Raw genomic sequence first — 20,722 nt, 5'->3', positions numbered from 1 at the left:
CTTTTTTGAGACAGGGTTTCTCTGTGTAGCCCTGGCTGTCCTGGAACTCACTCTGTAGACCAGGCTGGCCTCGAACTCAGAAATCCGCCTGCCTCTACCTCCCAAGTGCTGAGATTAAAGGCGTGTGCTACCACCGCCCCGCTTGTTTAGTTAAATTCTTAAAAGGTGAATTTTTTTTCTTTTTTTTGTCAACATCTCCTCCTTGGTCAGTTTGCTCTTACACTTGATCCCACGAGTTTTCCTGCATTGAGGTCATCACACTTACATCCTGCCTTGTGATTGGCCTCAGCTGATAAAACGGTCACCCCCAGCACTTCATTTGGTGCTTTGGACGATCCATCAGACAGACAAGGCAGTTACTGTCTTGTACTGTTTTACCCAGTGAAAACTTGAAGGAGAGACTTGTCCAAAGTCGTTCCCCCAAGCCTGTCTTGGAGCTCCCGGTTTGATGTCCCCTCCATTAGCACACTGTGCATCACAGATGGTCTCCTCCCCTGAGCAGCAGGTCCCTAAGGCCTGGACCATATCTGTTTCCTTCACAGCACCTATGACCAGGAGGGCTTCAGGCCACATTGGCTGACTAGCCATCCAATGTCTGGCAGCTGCCACCCTCTGCCCTCTGCCCTCTGCCCTACTGAATACGGGATATCTTTAAGGAGCATCAGTGTCTTCAGATCAGGGAGAGTGAAACTAACATATAGAACAAAAAGAGAGGTTTACCGATGTGCAGCGGACAACTGTAATTGAAAGAACATCTTCAGTTTCCCTGAAAAACAGAAAAGGGTAAAAGAAAAGGTTTCAGTCATCTATATGTGTGTTTGTGTGTGTCTGTGTGTATCTCTGTGTGTGTGTGTGNNTCTGTGTGTCTGTCTCTGTGTGTGTGTGTCTCTGTGTGTATCTGTGTGTGTGTACACGCATCTGTGTGTCTGTCTCTGTGTGTGTGTCCCTGTGTGTATCTGTGTGCGTGTGTGTGTGTATGTGTATGTGTGTGTGTGTGTGTGCACCTGTGTGTCTGTGTCTGTCTCAGTGTGTGTTCGCGCGAGTATGTGTGTGTCTATGAGTATCTGTGTGTGGTGACTGTGGTACTACTCTTTAGAGTAGAGTGGACCCTACTCTTTAGAAAGGCTTCTTTGGCTCGATGCTCCTTCTGTCCAGATGCCCGGTTCTTCCATCTGTCCACTCTGCCCTCAAGGGGCTTCCTTTAGTGTCAGCGGTAGAAAGCTCATGCAGTGAATATTGGCCAGTTTGTGTGTGTGGTTTGTTTTATTTTGTTTTGTTTTTGCACAGTGACAGCACAGGTAATCTGGCCTCCTGTTTCAAAACACACGGGCTAAACATTCCTCAGTAGATAGCGCCTATCAGATAAGAGCCAATTAGTCTATAGTGTTTGGGCATACAAGTCACTGCAGTGAGCCCAAACATAGAATCAAGAGACAGTTCTGTCTCAAATTAGCGTGGAGATTTCAAAGGTGATCTGATAGGTAACTGTCACATCTCCACTTTCTTTTAGAAGGGACCAAGAAGGAGCACGAGTGGAACCTCACCCCCATCCACCTCACACCCCCACCACCTTGCCACACCTACAAAAAGAAGCAGTTTGAAGCTTCCATTTGCCTTCTTCCAATACAAACGTTTAGGTCAATGGAAGGGGTACATAATCCCCTCTAATGCTTAAGCTCAACCTGAGGGTTACCACTGTCTAGGTGTTGCTTCTGCTCCAGTTCACATGAGCACAGGCCTCTTCAGAGGTAAGTCACAAAGGACCCAAGATCACAGTGTGGTACAAAGGATGCTGGACCTCAGAGATCTTTGGAGAAATTAGAGACAGATTTTGTTGCTGTAATTGTCAGGTTATTCTGGAGTTTTGTGTCTGTCTGTCTGTCTGTCTGAGCCTGTCTGTTTACCCTTTTCAATAAAAATGAATGAAAAATATGCCTTGCTTTCAGACCCAGGACATCAAGCAACAAGAGCAGTCCATGCAGAGATCTCCATGCACACAGGGGCAGGGGCAGAGTCACAGCACCACTCAGTCAAAAGCCTTCCCTGCCCACCCCTCTCCGGGGAAATGACACTGCATCTTGCTATATTGGCACTCACAACCCTCCATAATTTAGGATTTACCTACCAGAATGTTTCTTTTCTTTTCTTTTCTAAAAATTATCTATTTAAATCTTAAAATTTGTCATATATATATATATGTATGTATATATACATACATATATATATATATATATGTATGTATATATATATATATATCAGATCTCATTATAGATGGTTGTGAGCCACCATGTGGTTGCTAGGAATTGAACTCAGGACCTCTGGAAGAGTAGTCAGTGCTCTAAACTGCTGAGCCATCTCTCTAGCCCGCAGAATGTTTCTTAGGGCAAAGGGAAGCGTTCAGCACACCTCTGCCCGCATCCTACTGTCCAAGTTCATTAATTTACCCGGAGCATCACCCACGTTCTACCTGGCAGGAAAGGTCCTGCCCCAGGGGCATGGAACCCAGCTGCACCGTGCTTGCCTAGCATGCATAAAACCCGGGATTTGGTCCCCAGTGTCACATGGTCTGGGTGTGGTGACACACACCTGCCTCCTAGTACTGCAGAGGTGGGGCCTGGAAAATGTAAAGCTCAAAGTCATAGGAGTTTGAGGCCAGCCAGTCTGAATATATGAGACACAGCCTCATGAATGAATGAATGCATGAATGAATGAATGTATGCATGCATGCATGAATGAATGAATGTATGCATGGATGGATGGATGGATGAATAGGGTACAACTGAAATACTTCTGAATTCTTCTTTGCTTCTGGGAGTCCCCTGTGTTTATAGCCTGGCTTCTGGACTCTACTTTCTGCTGAGCTCCCTTAGCCTCCTCTCAGAAGGGTGTGCACCACGTTGATATGCACAGGCTTGCAGGCAGCGACCAGGAGCAGATTGCCTTTGCCTCTCAGGGTTCCTTGCCCAGACTAGATGCTCCGTGAGCAGAGGGGGATCAAGTGTTACCTAAACATCCAGCTCTACACTGTGGCTTAAAGTTATAAAGTTATAAATGCATTTGTTGATCCCTCGGAGTTTAAAACTGACAGAAGTATTAGTAGTACTAAAAAAAAAAATCTGTTGGGAATGATCCTCTTTGGGAAAACAGCCCAGTAACCTAGAAAGCAAACTTTGAGGTTTCTATACTCATTTTTAAATAAAATCATCGAATCCTTTCCTGCCTGCTTCACCGACTTCAATTATGCCTCTGGCATTCCTGAAGCAACGTCGGGTTTGGCTTCCTAGGTTCTCAGTGAGTCTTAACTGGAACTGTCTGTCTCCACAGTGAGACTGTGCTCCCCAAGGGCGGACATGGCGTTCTGCATCTTTAGTTCCTCCTTCTCTGGCTGTGTGGATGCTACCTATTCCTGCTGCCTCAGAGACGCTCACAGATGAGCGTACCAACCCGAAGCCAGGCCAACCAGCTCTCAGAAAGCAGTTGCTACTCTCATTGAGCCCTGCTTCTTAGCTCTATGACTATCCAAGTCACAAAGCAGTGCTGAGTGGACATTTAAAAGCCTAAGGCTGCAAATATCCTGACACACACTGCTAGCCTTTCCCTACTGTCTTTTTTGCCCACCTTTAATGGAGGGTGGCCAATTCTCAGTGCCACATGTTCTCTTATCTTATGGAGTACCCTCTGTACACATGTCTTGCTCTTGCTTGGGAAGGTCCAGGCAGATAGGGAAGCATTTGTGTAAATCTCAACAACACCACAGAAAGCTGTAGGTGCCACATCACCAAACCATGTGTATGCCAGTCAGGCTGTAATAGGACACTCGAGAAGCCAGTGACAGGATTACAGACAAATACTGGCATCTGTTTCCTTCAAGTTTTGTCATATGCTACTATCACTCCTCCCAGGGTAGGGCCTACGCAGTATCCACCCGTACACTTACGCGCTACAGTGCTTAGCATGGAGTTTTAGACCTAGTGGAGGTTTGATAAATATGCATTCTATGCCTGCCAAAGTTCTATAGGCAGGCAGAAGAGAGCAAGCCATACCTGTAAAGGCAACTTTTTTTTTCTTTTTTTTTTTTTGGTGTTTCGAGACAGGGTTTCTCTGTGTAGCCCTGGCTGTCCTGGAACTCACTTTGTAGACCAGGCTGGCCTTGAACTCAGAAATCCACCTGCCTCTGCCTCCCAAGTGCTGGGATGTAAAGGCAACTTTTATTCACCTAATGTAATTGTTGTCTCCGAGGCTCACTGCCTCAGTTTGCTGACCTAGGCTTAGTCCTGGAAGCTTCCAGCCTCCGTACGATCTAATCTAGGCCTAGACTGTTTCCAGCCTCTGAGACTTACTGCTGAATAAGTTCATCCTTTCTAGTTCTTTCGGAGCTCTGGCTAGAAGGTTCAATTCAGCTGTCTGGCTCAAAACTCCCCTCTACGATGACTGACTCAATATGGCTTCTTTCAGATTTCGACTGAATTGCTCTGCTTGGCCTCATACTAATTTTGGTAGTATATGCCAATCTTCTGGCTCCTTCTCATTCTCTGGCTTATTCTGTCTTCACCTGCGTCTAGCTTGTTCTCTCACTGCACCCTCTCTATAAAACTCCTCCTTCTCCTCTCCCTCTATGCTGCTCCCTCCTATGTTAATTCTCTCTCTCTTCTCATGAGAGTTGGGCATGTCCTGTTCTGTCAGATCTTTTTCTGATTCATCACTTTGTCTACCTCTCAATTAGACATCACTTTCAAATATGGGGGCTTCCTTCTACAAACTAACTTTATCTTTGCTGTTTGGGATTAAAGGTATGTACTAAGGGTGTGTTTGTATTCCAGCCAGAGGAACTATAGGTGTGTGTTAAGGGATGAGACACATCACAACTAGAAACAGTTTTGTTTTTGTTTTTCAGTAAATAACACAATCTCTGGTGGGGTTCACAGTGTGATATTTATCCAACAACAGTGCCAGGTAGAAGACGGCAGATCATAATACTGTCATTACTGTCATAGCCAAAATGCCACCGTCTGAGCTGGAACTGCTCTGATGCTTTAAAGGGGACAGGCCAGCCACAGCCTTCCTGAGGGTTCACTTTGCTATCCGATCAACCGACTGACTGGATTCCGACTGGATTCCGTAAGACAGGTGAGTACCTGAGAATGTCGGCCGCTCGCTCACAGGAAAGGTCTTCAGCCAGCTCATTGTTCATTTGGAGAATCTGATCACCAGGGAGAAGCTTGCCATGAGCAGAGCCGCCTGTTGGATAGAAAACAGGTAACTGCTCAGGCCCAGAAGGGGAGCCACCACCAGTCACAAGGCACCTTGGCATGGCAGCCTAGGTCCCTTAGACACTGGCTCATATAGAGCATGGTTTTTCTCAGTATAAACCACAGGAAAGGTACCTACTTCCCATCTGTTTCAAGAGATGGTGGAGACTGGCCACAGAAAGAAAAGGACAATTTGTGTCCAAATTGTCACCACCGGCCAAGGAATTGAGTGTGTGTACATTCTTACATAGATAAACGGAAGTTAGTGCATTTGAACCAGCATCAAACCTAACACCAAGCATGAAAACAAAGACTCTCCCGGCCGGCTCCTCTCCCCTTGGGCACAGCCTAGATTTCACAGGGACAGAGTGAAAGCAAATCAATCGTTTCTATTATTCTCTCCACAGAAACTTGCCAGCCGGGACATGCAGGCGTCCAAGAGGAGAGCCAGCTTATCCAAATACCTTTCCTGCCCAACACAGGCCTGGGAGCCATGGGAGTGCAGGAGCCCTGGCCAAGGCCAGTGGGAGTCTAGGGCTCAGAGGAGCAAGTGTTCCTGGGGCCCCTCCATCCTGCACCAAAGGAAAGTGGAAAGCCCTAGGAGGGGGTCAGAATTTCCCAGCTTCTCAGGTATCAAGGTCTGCCTTTTTCTACAGGTCAGGGGGTGGGGGTGGGGTGGAGAGAAGCCCAGCGACTCCCTGGTCCCCATCAGCCCCTACCTGCTGTGACAGCCACCACTGTGAGGGGAAGAGTCTCAGAAATGTGGAACCCATAGCTCTGGAGGAGGGCATCTTTGTCTAGGGTTACTGTGTGCCTCACTGGCGTGAGCGCCTGGGCTGGGTTCCCGGATGGCCCATCAGCTGCAGCGACTTTAGCCCTAGAAGAGAAGGAGTCAGATGGTAAAACGGATACGCAGAACTTCAAAAGGAGGCTACCATGCCTGGTCAGCCCAAGGATGGCAGAGAAAAGTCGGAGGCAAAGCTTTTTCTTTCAGGGCTGGGCTCGAACCAGGGCTCTGTTTGTGGCAAGCAAGAGCTCTGCCAGCAAGCTAAATCCACAGCCCTTCATGTTTGGAGACAAGGTATGGTTACACAGCCCAGACTGGCCTCACTCAGCTTTCTGCCTCTGTCTTAAGTGCTCAGCAAGATAAGGCACAATACTGAAGACAACATCAAGTTGTCTTAGCACCATGCCCTGGAGTGACGTCATGGGATGCTGTGGACACCAGAAGGCTGAAGAACAGGGACAGACGAGGACAGGAAGTCCTGCCTGGAAGAGGTAGGGTTTGAGTTGGACCTAGACATAAATAGCTCTGCCTACAGAGTCAACGACTAGAAGAGCAGATGAATTGACAGGTATTCCAGTGGGACGGATGGACGGATGGCTTGAGAGGAGAAGGAAAACCACAGAAAGAACAGGGACGAAGAGTTAATGTTTGAACATTTCACTTTGTGTCCATGTATGTCTGTGTTTGTCATGTGTGTGTCGTGTGTGTATTTGTGTGTGTGTGTGTGTGTGCGCGCGCGCGCGCGTGCATGGGAAGGCAGAAGAGGTTCCCCTGGAGCTGGAACTACAGGAGGATATAAGCTACAAACATGAATGCTGGGAACCGAAGTCTGGTTCTCTACAAGAGTAGCCAGTGCTTTAACCTCTGAGCCATCTCTCCAGCCTGGGGGTAATCTGCTTCGATATTTACGGCTGGGCTATTTTATATATGGATGTGCCTTAGCTGGCTTATCTCTTTACCTTTATAATGCACTTTTTTTATTTGCTAAGCTTTGAAACTGTGAGGATTTCTATATGAAATTCCAGATAGCAAGAGCTGCCTCAGTATTAATCTCTAAAAACATGCATATTCTCTCTACATCTAAAAGCAGGTAAGTCGAAAGCTGTATTTTCCCATCTCTTAAAACCGTGAAGCAAATCACAAACTATTTTTCATCTGTCTGCAGCAGCAAATGGTTGTTTCCGCTCTATCACTCAGTGGTTGATTCTGAGGAAGGGCCAAGAGTGATGGGCCAAGGCGTTGACCTTTATTATAAACAGGAGGGCTGTGGAGGGGTAACAGCCCCCTCAGGCCCCTGCAGTTACTGTCTGTAACTGATTCTCATCTATTTACTAAACACTGTCAGGAACTCTGACTGATGCAACAGGACCTAACCTATCAGGCGCTGTCATTTATAATGACCTCAACACCAAACAAAACCCAGGAAGTATTAAACAGTCCCTCAGAGCCAGTTTTCTGAGACTACAGAGATGACTGAGCCCCACTGCTTAGAAGCAGGGACAGGGTGGGGGTAGGGGCCCTCTAAGGAAGTGCATATGCTAATACAAAAGGAAGGATCTGCAAAGGGACCTAACTCAAGGCAGGAAGTCATGAAAATGTACATGACTTAAATCATAGTCCCAATTAAAAGCCAAACTTTAAGTCAAGCAGAGTGAGTATACCTACAACCCCAGCCCTCGCCACATACAGTGTATGTGTGTTGTGTGTTCGTGTAGTGTGTGTGTGTGTGTGTAAACCCTGTCCCCCCTCCCGCCCCGCTCCAAAAGAGCAAGGCATAGCAGCCCATACTTGTAATGCCAGCATTTGAAAGGCAGAGGCAGGAGGCTTAGGAGTTCAAAGCCACAATGTGCTACCTGAGACTGCCTTAGAGAAACAAGGCACTGGGCAAAGTGGCCAGCCTTTAATCCCAGCACTTGGGAGGCAGAGGCAGGAGGATTTCTGAGTTCAAGGCCAGCCTGGCCTACAAAGTGAGTTCCAGGACAGCCAGGGCTATACAGAGAAACCTTGTCTCGAAAAACCAAAAAAGAAAAAAAAAAAAAAACCAATGCAAAAAATATTAAATTTATATGTATGTAAGTGCATATCTGTGTGTATGTACACACAACTTCAAGTACCCTTGGGGTCAGAAGAGGGCATTGGATCCTCTAGAGTTAGATTTGCAGGTAGTTGTGAGTCACCAAATGTGGGTGCTGAGGACCGAACTCCAGATTACAGCAAGTGCTCTTAACCACTAAGCCATCCCTCCAGACCAGAAACTTTACAGCTATAAATGGCTGCCAGGCACATCTGTTGTTCTCTGCTGGAAGGCTGAGACAGGATGACAGGAGAGCCTTTGCATTCAAGGCCAGCCTGAGCAACGCAGGAAGATGGAGCCACGCTGATGGCTCAGCTGTCGAGAGCACTTGGTGCTTTTGCAGGGGACTCAGGTGCTCCTGCTGAACACAGGCAGCTGACGACTGTCTGCAACTTGACATCCAGGGAATGTGGTGCCCACGGTGGCCTCTGTACACCCCGGGGTCAAACATGCACAGTGCACACATATACACACATGCAGGCAAGACATTCATACACATAAAACAAGTCATGAAAAAAACAATTATCTGTGCTTTTAAAACAACAAAGGGTACTACGGCTAGTTAATGTTACAGAAGAAAACTTTAATATTGAATCAGGGATGAAAATGATAGGAGAAATAAACACAGAAAGAGATCATGAATCACCTTTCTCCGTTTTAATTTAATTTTATTTAATGTGTGTCATGTATGTGTGCACATGCATGTGAGTGCGCATGTGTGTGTATATGTATGTATGTGTGTGTGTGTTCTGTTCTTCCACATTTACTTGGTTCTGAGGGTTGAACCCAGGCTGGAAGGCCTGCATGACACGCCCTTTTTTTTTTTTTTTGCACTGAAACATCCCTCTGACCTCCACCTTTTTCCAGGGCTATAAAAGAAATTGGTGGAATTGGAGGATAAAATAAAACAGCCACAGTAAGACTCCAGCAACTCATTAAAAACAGATTAGGTGAAGATGCATTCGATGCCAGGCGTTTTTAATGAGCTAATGTTAAGCAGCTGGGAGGCACCATCAGAAACTCAGCTAACAAACTTAGTGGTGTGTATTCGTTAACTCAGGGTTCGGGAGATTTATTTAAGGGGGATGATGAAACTGTCACTAAGGCCATAGAGGAAGACAAATCCGGTACTAGTCAGACTGGGTTGCTGGGGTAGGGAGAGGATTAAACACAGAACAATAAAAGCGCTCCATTAAAACACAGATTTAATGTCACATGGATTAGAAATTCTCTCAGATTAAAAAAAAAACTTGGAAAAATAAGTCCAGGCGTGGTGGCACATACCTGTAATTCTAGCACTTGGGAGGCAGAGGAAGACAGACTGAGAGTTCAAGGTCATCCTTGGCTTCACAGTGAATTAGGCTGGCTCAGGCTACCTGAGACTGCCTTCAAAATCCAAAAAAGGAAAAAAAAATTTATTAGTTAATGGGAACAATAATAACAGCGGTAGCAACAGCGGGGTCATAGCCACCACTGAGGAATGCTGGGATATGTAACTTAACAGATTATGTTAGCTCCTCATATTAAACACAGAAGGAATTTTGGCTTTTTTTTTAAGTATTTATTTTTTTATTTATATGAGTACATTGCAGCTGTCTGTAGACACACACTAAAAAGTGCATCAGATCCCAATACAGATGGTTGTGAGCCACCATGTGGTTGCTGGGAATTGAACTCAGGACCTCTGGCAGAACAGTCAGTGCTCTTAACTGCTGAGCCATCTCTCCAGCCTGATTTTGGCTTTCATAAAGAGACTGGATCTTGTTTTTTGTTTTATTGTTGCTAGTTTTCAGTTTTTATTAAATTTATTATTTCATGTGTGTGAGTGTTTGTCTGCATGCATGTATGTGCACTACATACATGCCTGGTACCCTTGGTGACCAACATAGGGCATTGGATCCCCTGGAATTGGAGTTACAGGTGATTGTGAGCCACCCGATGGGTGCTGGGATCCAACATACAGTCATACTCACGCACGCTTACACACACACACACACACACACACACACACACACATACACACGCATAACACATACTCATCTTTATCTGCATTTTCATTCTCAACATATCCAACCTGTCCAACTCCTACACAGTCTTATGATTTTGGCAGTAGTATCTCCATTTGTTGAATGTGCCCACAGAACCATATCTACCCACTTCCTGCCCCATATACAGGTCACAGGATGACCTTTACGAGTCAGTTCTATACTTTGCTGTCTACACTTTGTTGGGGCAGGGTTTTTTTTTGTTTTGTTTTGGTTTTGTAAGTTTTTTGAGACAGGGTTTCTCTGTGTAACCCTGGCTGTCCTGAGACTTGTTCTGTAGACCAGGCTGGTCTTGAACTCACAGAGATCCGAGGCCTCCTGAGTGCTGGGATTAGAGGTATGAGCTACTATCGTCCAGTAGGTTCTCTCTTGTTTCTGGGAACATGCTCCATGCTCCAGAACAGCTGGCCTTTAAGCTTTCAAATGATTCTCCTGCCTCTGTGTCCCTTCTTACAATAAATGTTCTGGGATGAGGAGCACATGCCACGCCGAGCTTAGAGTTTCCAGGGTTGGAACTCAGGTCGTCAAGTTGTATGGCAGGCACGTTTACCCACTGAGTCATCTCCCGGCACCTCCCTTTGTTTTTCTGAGCATGTCTTATGCTCTTGTGTGATCCAGATTGGCTTCAAACTCTCTACGTAACTGAGGATCCTCCTGCCTCTGCCTCCTGAGTGGAGGCAAGAGCGGAGGCTGGGATTACAGGTCCTCGCCTTCGTACCCCACTAGTAGTAGCCTTATTTCAAATAGACCCCACATTTAGAATGGCCACTGTAAACTCTGCTGTCCTCTCTAGGTTGTAGTTCACATTTTGAGAGTTGAACCTTTCGTAATCCATGTGAAGAATTCAGAGCCAGCCAAAGTAACTCAGTAACTCAGTAACTCAGTAACTATTTGGAGAATAAAAGAAAGAGCACGGAACCCTCTCACCATGGGGTTCCGACTGACTCCCTCTATCTCTGTGCTTCCTCGGTGCGTGGGCTTCAGTTATCTGACACTTTTCCTTTAGAGGGTGTACTCTTTAACAGTGGAAGACAAACAAGGTCCCATTGTGTTTATTAATCCCTGGATAGCATTTGTGACTTTGGCTCAAAGACTGGAGTTGACATTTTCCCCAAAGGCTACATCTAGCTTTTGCTTGGAGAGAGATTATGTAAGTACATGAACAAACTGGTCTCTCTGGAAGAGAACATTTAATATTTGACAGTCACTGGAAGAAATGGTTTCTACAATGAAATGTCCTCGTCTGAGATATGTTTTAAATAGAAAACTAAATGGTGATCCAAAACCACATCTGTCTACCTCTATGTCGATGCCTGGTGCCCCCCCAACCATCTGTCTACTATTGTGGCAATGCCTGGTGCCCCCTAACCATCTGTGTACCACTGTGGCAATGCCTGGTGCCCTCCAACCATCTGTCTACCACTGTGGCAATGCCTAGTGCTCTCCAATCATAAGTTGGAGGCCATTTCTCTGAGCTTACAACCAAATAGCAGAAGACTCCTCATTGCGCTAATGGAGTACCCATTAGATAACTGGATTTACCCCTAAGGCAGAAGCACAGAAAACACGGTCAATTCATCTAAACAGTTTGTAGAGGTTAATGCTAAATCTCATGGGTCATAAGTTAATGCTGACCTGATCAGTAACACTGAAAAAGAAAATAGCGCCAGGTGGAAATAGATTTTGCTTCCAAAATCCTTTGGCCTCTCCTCTGTTCACTGATACCCTGGGAAGTGTATCTTACTTCTGTGCAGAGTCACTCTCGTGTCCCAGCAGCTTGCGGAGAAGCAGTTTTGAATCTATGTTTAAACACCTTATTATGTTTAGCTTCAGTGATTTTTAGAAACTGACTCTGGTATAAACCAGATTTTATACCTTGAAATGTATTCAGAAAAAGCTGGGATAGCGGCGGGTCTGTATCGAAAAGGGAGTTAGCCTGTTGTCACAGTCAGAGGAATGTTCTGGTGTTGTGACAGTATCTAGGCGGGCAGTCAATGTAGATGCTGTGAGTGTAGCACTCCCACACTGGAGGGGATACTTTACATCCTTACTAGTCATTATTTTGTGGTATGAGGGATAGAACCCAGGGCCTTACATACACTGGGAAAGTGATATTACTATAGTATATCTCCAGGCCTGTTACTACTTTAAACATGATTTGGAGCTAGACACGGTGGTACAAGTATGTAATTCCCAATACTTGGGAAGCTGGTGCAGGATCCCCCATGTTTCAGCCAGCCTGATCCAACACTGAGTTCACGGCCAGTATAAGAGCTTGTCTTCCAGACTATGCTCAATTATTTCTACTTTGCTCACAGGTCAAGAAGCAATAGAAAATCTAGTACCTGAAAGGTACTATCATTTATTATTAGGAATATTGGAAAAGATAGACAAAGCCACCTCTACTTCATGGTAAGTAGGCTATGTATAATGGGGCTGGACAAATAAGTCTGAGATGGGTGTAAAGCCAGTAGGAGGGGCTTGTGACACTGAGATGCCATATGTACATACGTGTGTGTGTGTGTGTGTGTGTGCATACGTGTGTGTACATATGTGCACTACATTCAGTTCTGAGAGTCAAGCTAAATTGAAAGAAATCATTTTTGAGCTTAAAGATAAAACTAATTTTGAAATGTAGAGCTCTCATCTCTAAAGATTAGAAACTTTAGTCAATGTCATGCTTGTATTAATAACCAGGTGAAATTATTCAGTGTGGCAGAAACAGCAAGTGGAAGCAAAAGCTCTGGAAACGAAGCCTGGTTTAACAGGAAATGAGGTGTATGATACAATTAATATAAGTGGTTTTAACATAGCAATATAAAGGAATCTATAAGTTCAATGGCCCAGGAACAGTTATCATCCGAGTCAGGACGAAGCAAGAGACCTGTGAATTACACAGGCAAAGTAACTCACAACTGCTTACTATCCTGGAGGGTGGGGAATCAAGCTATATTTTTATGTCCTAGATTATATTAAAATAAATTCAACATTGAAGAACTAAAAATAGAGTATCTTAAACTATGCTCAATTAAAGAGTAAAACTTCCATTAGGTCAAGATTTAAAAAAAAATGTGTGTGTGTGTATGTGTGTGTGTGTGTGTGTAGGCCAGAGGTTGATGCTGGATGCCTTCCCGGTCATGCGTCATCTTATTTTTTCCTTTTGAATAAAATTTTGCATATATAGGACATATAACTGTACATATTTATTTAGGTATCATTATACCTACATATATCACATGATATTCAAATCAAGGTAATTTATTTCTTCTCTGTGAGAATATTCAAAATCCCTTTGTTTCCTTTTTTTGAGACAGGCTTTGTAATTTATTTTGGGGGGGGGTGGGAGCTCTCACTGAACCTGGAGCTCACCATTGCGTGAGCTGGCTTGCCAACGAGTTGTTGGGACCCACCATTGCTGGAGTTCCAGACATATCCTGCTCTACCCAGCTTTGACATGGATGCTAAGGACCTGAGCACAGCTTTTTAGTGACTGAGAAATCCCTGCAGCCCCAGGTCAAGATTGTTTTAAATTTAGATGCAATAAAGAAATGAATCAAGGAAAAGAAGAGCTTTAACTATACAGAAACAATAACTTCTGTCAGAGAAAGGACAAGTGGGAACATCAGCTTCTAAGCCAGCACAGTCTCATTTCTCTAGTCCTAAAAAGATTTCAAAAGAAAACTAGGCTGGGTGAGTGGCGCACATCTTTAATCCCAGCACTTGGGAGGCAGGCAAATCTGTGAGCCTGGTCTACAGAATTGAGTTCCAGGACAAACAGGGCTACACAGAGAAACCCTGTGTCAGAAAAACCCAACAATTCCTGGGAGGCAGGAACAGACAGGTCTCTATGAGTTCCAGATAGATCAGCTAAGATCAGCTAAGGTTACATAGTGAAACTTTGTCTCAAAACAAACAAACAACAAATGAACCAAAAACCCCTCATTTATTTGTAAGGAAAATGACAAGTTAAGGTTTTATGTTACAATTTCCCTGTGATGTGGCTCTTTCTAAACAGTCTGTATCGTCTAGAAAATTACCCATTTCCTTAAGCTTTTCCAACTTTTGGAGTCCAGGCTTTTGAAGATCAAATGAATTTCTTAGGTGTCTGTTGTTATACTTCCCTTTTCATTTCTGATTTTGTTTATTTAGATACTGTCTGTCTGTCTGCCTTTTAGTTTGGTTAAGGGTTTGTGTATTTCATTGAGTTTCTCATAGAGCCCGTTCTTGGTTTCATTGATTCTTTGTATTTTTTCTTTGTTTCTAATTGATATCAACCCTGATTTTGATTTTTTTCTGCCTGCCTTTACTCTTGCTGTGTGTTTGCTTCTTTCTTTTTCTAGAGCTTTCAGATGTACTTTAAAATTGCTGTTATGCGAACTTTCTCATTTCTTTATGGAGGCCTTTGGTACTATGAACTTTCTTCTTAGCACTGCTTTCATTGTGTCCCATGAATTGCGATATGCTCTTCCTTCATGTCATTGGATTCTAGAAAGTCTTTAATTTTTTTTTTTATCTCTTCATTGGGAAGAGAGTTGTTCAGTTTCATATCTAACACCTTGTAAAAAATTCAAGTCCAAGTAGATAAAAAAAAAAAAACACCTCAGCATCAAACCAGATACACTTAACATAGTAGAAGAATTGAAAGTGGGGAACAGCCTTGAACTCATTGGTAAAAAGACAACTTCCTAAACAGAACACCAATGACTTAGTCTCTAAGATCAACAAATAATAAATGGGACCTCATGAAACTGAAAATTTCTGCAGGGCAAAGGACATCATCAATAGGACAAAATGGCAACCTACAGATTGGGGAAGGTTCTTCACCAATCTTATATCTGACAGAGGGCTAATATCTAAAATATATAAAGAACTAAAAAATTAGATATCAATAATCTAAACAATCCAATTAAAAATGGGGTACAGAGCTAAATGGAGAATTCTCAACGGAAGAATCTCAAATGGCTAAGAAACACTTAAAGACAGGTTCAACATTCTTAGTCATCAAGGAAACGCAAATCCAAATGACCCTGAGTGTGGGGAGTAGATGTGCCAAGTCCCGTGAGCCTGCTGACATCCTGTGCTTGTCCGCCTGATGACTCACTGGCCTCCCTGGCTGAACTCTGAAAGGATCCAGGAGAAGGGGGAGGGATTAGGTCAGAGGACTGATGAAAACAGGATGGGGGGGGAGAGAATGTTGTTTTGAAGGAGCTCAGAGGACTGATGAAAACAGGATGTGCCCCGGGGGGGNGGGGGGGGAGGAGAATGCCGTGGGGAAAAGCTGTTTAAGAATGCTGTAGGAAAAAGCTGTGAGAGAGAGTTCAGTTGAAGAAAGCAGTTGAAGAAAGCTGTTGGAGAAAGAAGCTGCTTGAAAACCTGCCTTGGCGTGTGTGTCGTTTTTTCCCCCATCTGTGCTGGTCAGAGTTCAGGGTTCGCGGCATCTGGTGGCCCATACGGGGAAGTAAAGAAGAAAAGGCTCTGGTGGCCCGTACAGGGAATCTGAACAGGGCATCTGGTGAAGAAAGAAGAAAAGAGGAAAAGGCTAAGAAAGAAGCAGAAAAGAAAGAAAAAGCAGGAGCCAGGCAGAAGGAACAGGAAGATTAGAAGCTGTTCGGTTGGCTAAGAAGAAAGAAGAGGAAGTTAGAAAAAGGAAAGGCAGAAACTATGGAACTCGTGGAATTAGAAGCTGTTTGGTTGGCTAAGAAGAAAGAAGAGGAAGAAGTTAGAAAAAGGAAAGGCAGAAACTTCGGAACTTGTGCAAGAGCCTGAATCACTTCTCAGACAATGAGGCAGATTGTGTTTCATCTACGACGAGAAAAAGGAGCCACAGGGCAGTTCCGTGGTAAGTAAGAATTAATCTAGCACTAGGAAGAGGCTCCCCAGTGGAGGGATGAAGCCAGGCTCTTGGTATAGGGACAAAATTAAAAGTGAAGAAGTAAGAATTAATCTAGTGCTAGGAAGAGGCTCCCCGGTGGAGGGACGAAGAGGTTCCTGGTATAGGGACGAAGTTAAAGTAAAAAAAGTAAAAGTTAATCTAGCACTAGGAAGAGGCTCCCCGGTGGAGGGACAAAATTAAGCTCCTGGGTTACTGGACGGAGTTAAAGTTCCTGGTACAGAGACAAAGTTAAGTGAGGTTTGGAGTCAGGTTCCCAGTACAGGGACAAAGTTAAGCGAGGTTCAGAGTTAGGAGGCTCCCTGGTAGAGGGACGAAGTTAGGAAAGTCTAGCCTCCAAAAGGGACAGAAAACCTAGAAAAGGAGGTAGAAAAGGAGGTTATGTCTCAACATAGTGATCAGCAGAAAAGAAACAAGGCTAAAAGACAGGAGAGTGCTGAGGAGAGTACTAATCAAGGGTTGGCTGCAGCTATTTTACAAGCTGGTCAACAAGGTCAAGGAAACCAGCCTGCTGCTCGGGAGGGCCTGACCGGTGGATGCTTTTCCTGTGGCCAGGATGGGCATTTTAAAAGAGATTGCCCCAATCGCCCATGGCCAACGAATGCAGCTCCCGTGAGGCGCCCGAAATTATGTCCACGATGTCGTAAAGGCAACCATTGGGCGGGGGACTGCCAATCCAAGTGGGATGTAGATGGTCGTCCCCTTGAGCCAGTCCAGAGATGAATCAAGCCAAAAAATGGGCCACGGGGCCCTCTGCCCCAGGGCCCTCAAACATGCTGTCCTACAAGTGTTCCTAGAAATTGAAGAGGCCTTTAATTTGATTTCGGATAGCCAGTATGTGGTCCAAGCAGTTCAACAATTGGAAAATGTAGGGTTAATTAAGGCAACATCCACTGTTCTTCACATTTGGTTCATGGCCCGCCCTACAATTCCCAGGGCCAAGGCATTGTAGAAAGAGCAAATGCGACTTTTTTTTTTCAATTAAACAAAAAGGGGGAATGGGAGTACAATTTAAGATTCTTTTTATTCTTAATTTTTAAAATTTGGATGTTGATGGTCTTAATTTTTAAAATTTGGATGTTGATGGCCGTTGTGCTGCGGATCGTTGTTGCTCTCTAAATCTGCGTCTGTCCTATGGAAGGATCAGGTTTTGGTATGGACATGGGGAGAAGGGTGCATTTTTCCTCAGGATTGAGGACATGACCGTGGAGAGAGAAATCTACCGATAAGTATGGTGATGGCTCAGGAGAGAGAGTTATGGGGAATAGTGAAGGCCCTTCCCCTAGCAGTTATGCTGGTGTTTATCCCAGATTCTTTGCAATGCCTTGTTTAATGTATCCTTGAAGGGGAGTCTGTACTTTTCTGTGGGAAATAATTGTAAACTTACTTCTGTATGTATGGTATCTCCCCTTTTCTTTTTAGTTAGTAATAGGACTAGTTCTTTTGCTCCAATATCACATGCTTTCTGGAATGCTACTAGACCCCCCCCCCGGCGATGGTGACCAGAATACCCACAGCCATACCCTGGCCTCTGGAGGTGCAGGAGGGTCAGTTGTCAGTGCTCCTAAGGAATAGGAGAGATTTTGGAATCATAGCCATCATCGTTACAGCAGTGATTGGAGATGCTGTGGTGGATGTTATTCATATGCAGGCGGGCACAGGCCGATCAACAACTGCTGACTTAAGCTATGGTGGCTATAGAGTCAGGTAATTCGCCCCATGTTTGGCTCAGTATGATGGGTCATTAATCCATGATGGGTAAGACTCTCACGTGTGCATACCAACCTAAGACAGGGTGATGAAAATGAGTTCATCACACCAATGACAGGTAAGGATGTGACATGGTTGAGGGCAACCTAAGACAGATACGATCCCAGAGCCATTTTAATTAAACAAAAAGGGGGATATGTGGGGAGCGGATGTGCCAAACTCCATGAGCCTGCTGACATTCTGTGCTGTCTGCCTGATGACTCACTGGCCTCCCTGGCTGAACTCTGAAAGGATCCAGGAGAGGGGGGAGGGATTAGGTCAGAGGACTGATGAAAACAGGATGTGCCCCGGGGGGAGGGAGGAAAATGCTGTGGGAAAAAGCTGTTTAAGAATGCTGTGGGAGGGGCTGGTGAGATGGCTCAGCGGGTAAGAGCACCGACTGCTCTTCTAAAAGGTCCTGAGTTCAAATCCCAGCAACCATATGGTGGCTCACAACCATCCGTAACAAGATCTGATGCCCTCTTCTGGAGTGTCTGAAGTCAGCTACAGTGTACATACATATAATAAATAAATAAATCTTTAAAAAAAAAAAAGAATGCCGTGGGAAAAAGCTGTGAGAGAGAGTTCAGTTGAAGAAAGGAGTTGAAGAAAGCTGTTGGAGAAAGAAGTTGCTTGAAAACTTGCCTTGGTGTGTGTGTCGTTCCCCCCCCCCCCGTCTCTGCTGGCCAGAGTTTGGGGTTTGCGGCACCTGAGATGCCACCTTACACCAATCAGAAGGGCTAAGACCAAAAGCTCAAATGACAGCACATGCTGGCCAGGATGTGGAACAAGGGGAACACTCCTCCATTGTTGTTTGGACTGCAAACTTTAACAACCACTCTAGAAATCAATTTAGTGGTTTCTCAGAAAACTGGGAATAGTTCTAGCTTAGACCAGCTACACCATTCCTCGGCATATACCCAAAAGGTGCCTCTAGTATACCACAGGGACACTTGCTCGACTATGTTCATAGCAGCTTTATTCATAATAGCCAGAAACCGAAGACAACCCAGATGTCCCTCAGCTGAAGAATGGATACAGAAGACGTGGTTCATTGACACAATGGAGTACTATTCAGATATTAAAACAAAGACATCATGAATTTTGCAGGCAAGTGTATGGAACTTTTGAATATCATCCTGAGTGAAGTAACCCAGACCCAAAAGGACATATATGGTATATACTCACGTATAAATGGACATTAGCCATAAAGTGCAGGACGACCATGCTACAGCCACAGACACAAAGGAACTGGATAACAAGGAAAGCCCAATGGAGGATGTATGAAGAGGGGGAACTGGGCAGGAGAGGAGGCGAGGAGGGGGCAAGAGAGGGCTAGAAGGGAGAATAGAAATTGCGAGGGAGGCATCTCTGGTGAGTAGCTGAAGGCCTGGGACAGGAGAGGATATGGAGAGTTTATGGGGGTGACCCCAGCTGAGATTCCTACCAGAGGGGGATATAGAGACTGAAGTGGCCAACTCCTGTAGCCAGGCAGGACTTCCAGGAGAGGAAGGGGTCATCAATCCACTCACAAAATCTTCAACCCCAAAATTTGTCCTGCTAACAAGATGTGCAGGGATAAAGATGGAGCAGAGACTGAGGGAACAGCCAACCACTGACTGCCCCAACTTGAGACCCATCCCATGTGAGAGTGCCAGCTCCTGACACTATTAATGATACTCCGCTATGCTTGCAGACAAGAACTTAGCAAATGTCTCCTGAGAGTCTTTATCCAGCAGCAGATGGAGGCAGATGCAGAGACCCACAGTCAAACATCAGGCAGAGGGTAAAAGTGAGCAGGTCAGAGGGATCAAGGCCACCACAAGAAGTCGGACAGAGTCAACTAACCTGGGACCATGGGGCCTCATAAAGCTTAGGCCACCAACCAGGGAGTATACAGGGGCTGGACCCAGGCTCCTTCCTACACATTTGCAGCAAATGTGAAGTTAGGTCTTCATGTGGGTCCCCTAACAAGTGGAGCTGGGTTGTTTCAGTCTCTACTCCCTGCCACTGGATCCCCTGCCTCTGTACTTGGACTGACTAGATGCCCCAGGGTGGGGTGGTACCCAAGGGGAGGGAGCAATGAGGGGAGGGATTTTTTTTTTAAGGTAAGACTGGGAAGAGAGGAGGGAGGGGGGCTGTGATCAGGAAGTAAATAAAAAAATGAAAATAAATAAACGAATTACAAACTGTCAGAGCAGTGTTTCTATTGCTCTGATAAAGTACCATGGAGGGAAGCAGCTTGGGAATTAAAAAGGGCTTATATTTCAGCCTACAGTGTCACCATAGAGTCCATCATCCAAGGAAGTTGGGGGTGGGTTGGGGGAGGGGGAACTCAAGGCAGGGACCTAGGGGCAGGAACTGAAGCAGAGACCTTGGTGGAACTTGGTTTCCTGGTGCGTTCCGCATGACTCACCCAGTTTGTTGTCTGCCAGGAGCACCTGCCCGGGGGTGGCACCATCCACAGCAGGATGGGCCCTGCCACATCAATTTTTTTAAAAAAGATTTATTTATTTTATGTATGAGTATACTGTTGCTGTCTTCAGACATACCAGAAGAGGGCATCAGATCCCATTACAGATGGTTGTGAGCCACCATGTGGTTGCTGGGAATTGAACTCGGGACCTCTGGAAGAACTGTTAGTGCTCTTAACCACTGAGCCATCTCTTCAGCCCCCGCTGTAACAATTATTAATCAACTAAATGCCCAAAGGATTTGTACACAGGCCAGTCTAGTATAGACTTTTTTTTTCAGCTGATGGTCCCTCTTCTCAAATGACTCTCACCCACATCCAGTTGACAAAAATGTAACCAAGAGAAAATCATATCAAGGGGCCATTTGAGGGATTAGCTATTTTTTCTTTTAAAAGGTTTATTTTGATTTTTATTTATTTATTTATTTTGGTTTTTAGAGACAGGGTTTCTCTGT

The 20,722-nt window shown here is 45.0% G+C and overlaps 1 protein-coding gene and 1 long non-coding RNA gene across 5 annotated transcripts in view; one reads left to right on the top strand and one right to left on the bottom strand.

The window, feature by feature from the left end:
* Positions 1 to 20,722, bottom strand: part of Frmpd1 (FERM and PDZ domain containing 1) — a 108,320-nt gene that overhangs the window by 36,281 nt on the left and 51,317 nt on the right. For all 4 annotated transcript variants that reach the window (XM_029533334.1, XM_021222267.2, XM_029533336.1 and 1 more), the window contains exons 3-5: positions 5,969 to 6,126; positions 5,136 to 5,238; positions 721 to 766 (exon numbers count right to left, since the gene is read on the bottom strand). In XM_029533334.1, the coding sequence (XP_029389194.1) occupies positions 721 to 766; positions 5,136 to 5,238; positions 5,969 to 6,126 (307 nt within the window). The remainder of the gene's footprint in view (positions 1 to 720; positions 767 to 5,135; positions 5,239 to 5,968; positions 6,127 to 20,722) is intronic.
* LOC110338812 overlaps positions 5,815 to 20,722 on the top strand; it is a 16,191-nt gene continuing 1,283 nt past the window's right edge. Inside the window, exons 1-2 of the long non-coding RNA XR_002381315.1 lie at positions 5,815 to 5,879; positions 12,474 to 12,567. This is a non-coding gene — a long non-coding RNA (uncharacterized LOC110338812). The remainder of the gene's footprint in view (positions 5,880 to 12,473; positions 12,568 to 20,722) is intronic.

The sequence above is a fragment of the Mus pahari genome, chromosome 22 (assembly GCF_900095145.1).
Source record: "Mus pahari chromosome 22, PAHARI_EIJ_v1.1, whole genome shotgun sequence".
Classification (NCBI taxonomy): domain Eukaryota; kingdom Metazoa; phylum Chordata; class Mammalia; order Rodentia; family Muridae; genus Mus; species Mus pahari.
This window is presented reverse-complemented; position numbering and strand designations above follow the sequence as displayed.